At 33.9% G+C, this 6,950-nt stretch overlaps 2 protein-coding genes across 3 annotated transcripts in view; both read right to left on the bottom strand.

The window, feature by feature from the left end:
- Nucleotides 1-2,461, bottom strand: part of mat2aa (methionine adenosyltransferase II, alpha a) — a 9,886-nt gene extending 7,425 nt beyond the window's left edge. Inside the window, exons 1-3 of the mRNA XM_024299684.2 lie at nucleotides 2,127-2,461; nucleotides 902-979; nucleotides 404-526 (exon numbers count right to left, since the gene is read on the bottom strand). Coding sequence (XP_024155452.1) covers nucleotides 404-526; nucleotides 902-979; nucleotides 2,127-2,208 — 283 coding nt within the window. The 5' untranslated portion in view covers nucleotides 2,209-2,461. The remainder of the gene's footprint in view (nucleotides 1-403; nucleotides 527-901; nucleotides 980-2,126) is intronic.
- A 1,686-nt stretch (nucleotides 2,462-4,147) lies between these two features.
- Nucleotides 4,148-6,950, bottom strand: part of LOC112163458 (inositol polyphosphate 5-phosphatase K) — a 10,555-nt gene continuing 7,752 nt past the window's right edge. For both annotated transcript variants that reach the window (XM_024299855.2, XM_024299854.2), the window contains exon 13: nucleotides 4,148-5,071. In XM_024299855.2, coding sequence (XP_024155623.1) covers nucleotides 4,583-5,071 — 489 coding nt within the window. In that variant the 3' untranslated portion in view covers nucleotides 4,148-4,582. The remainder of the gene's footprint in view (nucleotides 5,072-6,950) is intronic.

Below are 6,950 nucleotides of genomic sequence, written 5' to 3'. Positions count from 1 at the left end.
ATTTGCTTCTTCATCTACACAGTCCACTAGTTGCACCACAGCTGTTGTAAACCTTGTTAAATGCCTTTATTCTATGATGAAGAAAAAAAAATTAAAAAGTGCTTTTAAAAACAACAGAAACTACTTGTAATTTTTCTCAGGGTGTAAACAGAAAAAACACACTACATTTTATATATTAGATTAAATCATAAAATTTATTTTTTGTCACTCTCAACCCCAAAAATCAAGTTTTTGTACGAGTATTTTGATCATTTAAATCTTAAATTAGTGATCTGATGAAAACAATAAATAAAACCTAGAAGAATACTGATGAAATGTTCCCTTAATTAAAACACTAAAGGTGCAAAATATTTATAGTTGATCCAGGAATGAGCTTAGAGCTGTGCATTTCTTATCCATGTACCTTTGGAGGAGTCGTCATAGCCGATGTCCTTGATCGCATCTCTGACGATTTTCTGATAGTCAACTTTGGCCCTGGAGGTGATCTCACCTGCCAGCAGGATCATCCCTGTCTTAGCCACAGTCTCTGAAAACAACAAGAGAGCATCAAGAGTAAATGATGACAAAATGACTGTGGGCATCAAGATTTTAAATAAAACAGCAAATAAATGTGAAATATTTGTGAAAAAGCTCCAGTCTCTTGGAACATGAAAGGAACATGAAATCTGAGAAGCATCAGTGCTCTGAAGAATGACTTTCTGAAAAGCTTTTAACCCGATCATCTGCATCCTCCATCTTTTCAAGTTCAAAACAAACAGTCATTACATGGAACCATTAAAGACACAATAGAGACAGTGAGTTTCTGAACAAACAAAGGGTACAATGATTCTATTCGGCTGAAATTACCCCAACATGCATCTGTTTGATGGTTTAGAGTTGCCTGTAAGCTCTGTTTACTCACCACATGCTACTTTAGCATCAGGGTCTTGACTGAGATGAGCATCTAACACTGCGTCACTGATCTGATCACAAATCTTATCTGTGCAAGAAGATCAGAATTGTACAATTACATTATAAAAATAGTATTAATACTATTCATAGCAAAGGAGTCTGTGTCAGTTAATGATAAATTCAATCACAAAAACATTGTAGAAGTCAAAAATATTCATGCAAATAATTTGCTTAAGATTAAATTACCTTTTTTGATCATTTGTAAAAAATAAAAATAAATAAATAAATAACTTAATATTCAGCCTTACTTTAACTACAAAAGAAACGTTTTGCAAGACAAGGTTTAATATTTAAGTTAAATCAAAAATGTTTGCGATCATTGTTTCCCCTAAAAAATAAAATAAATCACAAATAATGCAGAGCTGTTTTTGTAACGCATCATAATATTACTTTATGCAGGAAGATTGTGATGGAGTTTTTCTTTCTTCAGTTTTACTTTACGTGAAATAAAAAAAGTTAAAACTAAAATATAATAAAATAATATCCATCAATTGTATCCACTGTAAGGTTGCTGGAGCCTAACCCATCTGTGGACAAAGGCAGGGTTCAACCTACATTTTTTTCAGTCACTATGTTTTGTTTTTGATATTTTTCTTCATCCTTCTTTAGTTTTTCGTGTGCTAAACTAGTTTATCAAATATTTTTACTATAACAGCCCCTCAATAGTGAAGTGAAGCACGTGGAGTCTTTAAATACATCTTCGACCTGATTGATTGACAGGCACCAACAGTCATCAGGAGTTAGCTCCAGCAGTTAGCATGAGTGCTGCTTCCATGCTCAGTAAACTATTTCTTTAATGTGAGTATAAACTAAAACTTTTAATAAATATGCTGGGAAACTTTTAGAAACCCAAAATAATTACACTGTTTTTTTCCGGGTTTTTTTTTTCTTAATATGTTTACTTTAGCCTTAAATGTTGATAGTATATCAGAAGTAAACAAAGTTCTCATTCATTGTGATTGAATTTAGTTTATTTTAATGTGTTTGTTCAACCAAGCTTGATTTATTTTGCTTTGAATTAATGCCTAATTTATGAATTTCCAAGTGAGGCTAGCAAAGTGTGCTAATTAATCTCGGGACAGCTGACAGACACATGACCCGTTTCCAAAGGCTAACGGGATGCTAGGCTAATCAGTGGAGGATGGCTCCGCTCGCTCAGACACTTGGGAACTCACCGGGGTGTCCTTCTCCCACAGACTCGGAGGTAAAGAGGAAGCCGTCTTTATCGCGGAGCAGGTCGTGATGGACGCCGTTCATTTTCAGACGGTGGTTGGCTGCTTTAGAAGCTAAGGGAAGCCGGGAGTGTGGGGTTATGAAAAGGCGGCTTACACCAAAGTCTCCCGCTTCCTTCCACCACAACGCCGGTTCAGACCGCTGAATTTATTTGTCTGAGCCTCTTGTAGAGATCCGTCAAGTCATTTCTCCTCAGCCAATTGTTGGAGAGCGCAGGCCACGTGGTGTCGATGGGCGGGGCTTCTCAAATGAAAACAATGATGTTGGTTTAAACTTTTTTTTTCCATTCTTACTTTTCCAACTGTCATACATTATCTTTCTTAAAATTTCAAATATATTTTTAATAGTAATTTTGCATTTACAAACATATTTAATTTTTATTATTGTATTCAAATAAAACAAAAAATAAAATATAGAAATAAATAGTTTAGCAATTACTAGCTCATTTCATTGTATTATTGTATTAAAATAAGAATATCAATGGAAAAAAGTTTGTATTTTCTTGGACATTTGATGTTAACTATTCTACTTAAATAAGAAAAAAAAATGTATTAAATATATTTTACATTTGGTAACACATTTCCTTTGTATTTTTGTATAAATATATACATACATTTATAGAAAAAGCTATTTTTTATTTTTTTTTCATAGCAGGTTTCATGTTTATCTTTATACCAAAATAATAGAAATTAAATTTACAGAAAAATATTGTTTTGCATTTCCTATCACATTTCATTTTTAAAATCATATTTATTTAAATATTTCATTTTTATTATTGTACTTAAACAATTAAAAAAATAATGTATAGAAAAAATTATTTTGTTTTACCAGCACGTTTCATTTTAAGGATGATGTAAATGTATTTTTCAAAACACATGACCAAGAAAACAAACCTTCAGGAATCAATCAAGATAATGTCATGATAATATTCCGGCAACATTGAAGCTTTAAAGTGAATGGAATAATGTATTTGTAATTTAAAAATATATATATATATTATTTACACACTTACAGTTTTTACTCCATACCACTGTAATGTTTTTTTTTGTGCTTGTTAAGTAATTTGAAAAAAATAACTTCAATGTATGAAAATAATAAGCACATGTTGTCAAGATTTTTTTCCTCTTATTTTAAATTATTCTACAATCACATTACGGATCAATATGCTGGCTCTTAAGTACATTTGTTTTGTCAATTAAAAGAAATACAGGTATGTAATAGCTACAATTTTTTTTTTAATTTCTATATAAAAACAAATGACAAGAGTGTTATTTATTTATATATTTTTCTTTAAAACCTATTTACGCTATACTTATTACATGAACAGGAAATTGACCGGATAATTCTCACAAACATTGTTTTCACTTTGCCTTTGTCTTAACTGTCTTTTTCCTCTTTAAGAATGTTAACAAAATGAATAAAGGTGACCATGACTTCAATATAGGGTAAATTTAGGCATTTGTACAAAACATTTCAGGAATATTTACTACAAAAAACCTGCAGGGGAGTTATGTTTAGCTACTTATTTATTTATGTGTTTAAAACTCAAGGACATTTGTCTTTGGGTTTGGATCTGCTTGTAATCCAAAGAGTAATTATCCTTATTACTATAATCAAAGTGAACCTTAAGCTGTGTTCACATACTCCGCACGAATCAGATCATCTTAATGTAAGCTGAGCCTCCTCTTAAAGGATTACATTTGTTTTCTTGTCTTGTGAAATTAAATCTTGTTTGTGGAAAAAGCTTTTAGTAAAAAAATATTCAATTATAGAAAGTCCTTTAAATTACGTATTTTATGGCTGCAAAATTGACAGACTTTGAGTGACTAGATGTTGAACACACAGTTGATCATATTGAAATTTGCACTGCAAATGTTTTGTGTGGAAAATCTAGTTTTCAATTTTGTCTAAACTTGTAAGCTTTTGAATGTAGAGCTAACAATAAAATCCAAAATGCATGTAATAAATATTGAATTCTTGTTTTAATAGACAGACTTACAACAAAACCCACACACAAAGACATACGCTCACACTCGGTGAACTATGATATCATCAATACGTGTGGTCCAGGGTCCTCGCTTTGAGACGAGACTGTTAAAATGAATCCAGACGGTTGTCAATAGTGACTGGCTGCACTCATCAGTGCTCTCCTCAGACTCTGATTCCACTTCCAACATCTGTGTTTGCATATGATACACTGCACTGCTGAGTCTCCATGAAAGCACTTCAAAAGTCTGATCACATGTTTGATTCCATACATATATTAGAGTAGAGCATGAAAATATCCTCAAAAACAGCTGACTTCAGGGTTACAAAATGGGACAAGTTACAGATACACTCATTATTGGTTGTGAACACAGAGACAGAGGTGGGTCAGACAATCCTATTTGAATTCATTTCAACTCTTTGTGTTGATTTTCTTTACTGTAACAGTTTCTTCAGGTGTTCGCAGGTGCTTCACACCTGTCGGGCTTATATGAGCCGGACTGTTTTCACCAAGGATCGCTACGATCAGGGCCTCTGGGGCCGTCACTCCACAACCTGGAGACACTGGGCTTCGAGGACTGAGGGGGCTGATGGGAGACGGGCCCACGTCAGGGGAGACAAGTCGTTCCTTTTTAGAAGCAGAGCAGGGTGAGCGGCCTTGTGTGTGGCTCTCCTTCGTGCGATGACTGAGGCCAAGGCCTTGCAGGGAGGGGAGGGGGTTTGAGGAGAGAGCTGGGACGGCAGGACTGTGACTACGACGGTGACGGTGGTGGCGTTTGCCCGTTTTAGGGCTCGGACTGCGGGAGTTTGGAGCCAGCAGAACCAGAGTGCTGTCGTCTTCCGAACTCTCCTCAGAGGTGTCAGAGCGGAAGACGGTGGGGCTGTGAGCCGGCATTTTGATCTGTTGAGAATGTAAAACAGGAAGATTCCCACATGACACAAATGCTCAACAATTAAATCAGAGTACATGGTTATCAGCATAAGCAAAAACTGTATTTCTTAATATTTTTTGAAAAATTTTCTTACATTAAAAAGAAAAAATCTCACTCCAATCATTTTTTTGATCTATTGCAAAAGCTTTCCCAGTTGTCTTTTATTTGTGATACTGCTTTTAGGCCAAAAAAAACAAAAACAAAAACAAAAAAAACTGACATTTTAGTTTTTCTAGACTGGTAGTATTTCATTAAGAGGGTCAGCAGTGACTCTGGTGGTTGAGCATATCTGCACCAATGATCAAAGGGTTGGAGGCTTGACACCCCCCTCCCCCAGTCAACCAATCAATTTGTAGGAGCACAATACTTGATTTGTGTGTAATTTGGATTTATGTGTGTATAGTTCTTAATTTGTGTGTAAATTTTGATTTTTTTTATAACTTATGCACAAAATGTATTATATGAGTTACAGATCAAGAATTATGCACATACAAATCAAGAATTACATACGCACAAATTAAAAATTATGCACTCACAAATTCAAAGTTAAGCACAAATCAAGAATTACGTGTGCACAGATTAAGAATTATGCTTGCACAAATGAAGATTTTTGCACGCACAAATTAAGAGTTATGCATGGACAAATCCAGAAATTATTCAAAAATGAGGATTTATGTATACAAAAATTATGAATTATGCTCACACAAATCCAAAATGAAGCACAAATCAAGAATTACACATGACATGCACAAATCAAGAATTATGCACTTGCAAATTAAGAATTATACACGCACAAATTAAGAATTACGCACAAATCTAAAGTTACGCACAAATTAAGAATCATTCACACTTAAATAAAGACTTATGCACGTGCACATCAAGAATTGCTCACTTGTAAGTTAAGAATTACACATACACAAATCAGAATGAGTCAATTTTGCCTCCAGTGTTGCTCCACTGGTGTTTGAATGCGTTTAAATGTCCCGTCCTCACTTCCCATCATCCATCTGCCTATGTGGCATAGTAACTGTCACGTCACACTTACAAGCTTTTTCCAACTGCATATTCTCCTGATTCACACTAATTTGAATACAGAAATATTCAGCAGTGCATATTTAAGATAATTTTTCTTCATATATGTCCTCCATCATGAGAAAAATGCCACAAGAACATGGTACAAACACCAAAATCACGATTTTCATTGGAGTGGCAGATGTTAGGAAAAGGGGATCCTGCATAGGCATTTAACGATTTACAAATATAGCAGCTCAATGTTTCAAAGCTTGCTTTGTTGGGTAAATATATATATTTTAAATTCTTTAAATCGATCTGTTATGTGAAAAAGAAAACATAGACTAACATCAAGGAGATACTTTCTGAAAAAAGACATAGCTCATTTCCTGTTCAGCCATGCTTCAAATCCTGTGCTGCATTAAATGTTTGTAGACGTTGGCACTTTATGCAATGTCGCTGCATCCAAACCATGACCGACTGCTTCAGGTCAGTTCCTACAAAAACATCTTTTTGTTTAGCTGCAGCATTTCTAAGTACATTTTGAACAAACTAAAATGAAGCCATAGATTAGCAACTTGCGGCAAAACCTCTGTAGTTATTAATATTTAGGGATCTTTTTGATTAACAATACCTTAAATCCTTATCGTCTTCAGTTTTAATAATTGACCATTGAATTGTACATTTTTATAGAGGATTAAGACATTCTTTTAAACTTTTTTTCTAGTAATAAAAATACCAAATAAAATAAAAAAAAATGGAAAAAAAAGTCAAAACAATTTTCTTATCGTTTTACCTTAATTATTGATGACAGTCCAACAATGCTGTTCATATTAT

This window comes from Oryzias melastigma, linkage group LG12 (genome assembly GCF_002922805.2).
Source record: "Oryzias melastigma strain HK-1 linkage group LG12, ASM292280v2, whole genome shotgun sequence".
NCBI classification, from domain to species: Eukaryota; Metazoa; Chordata; class Actinopteri; order Beloniformes; family Adrianichthyidae; genus Oryzias; species Oryzias melastigma.
Note: the sequence above shows the minus strand (reverse complement) of the source record. Positions and strands in the feature narration are given on the sequence as shown.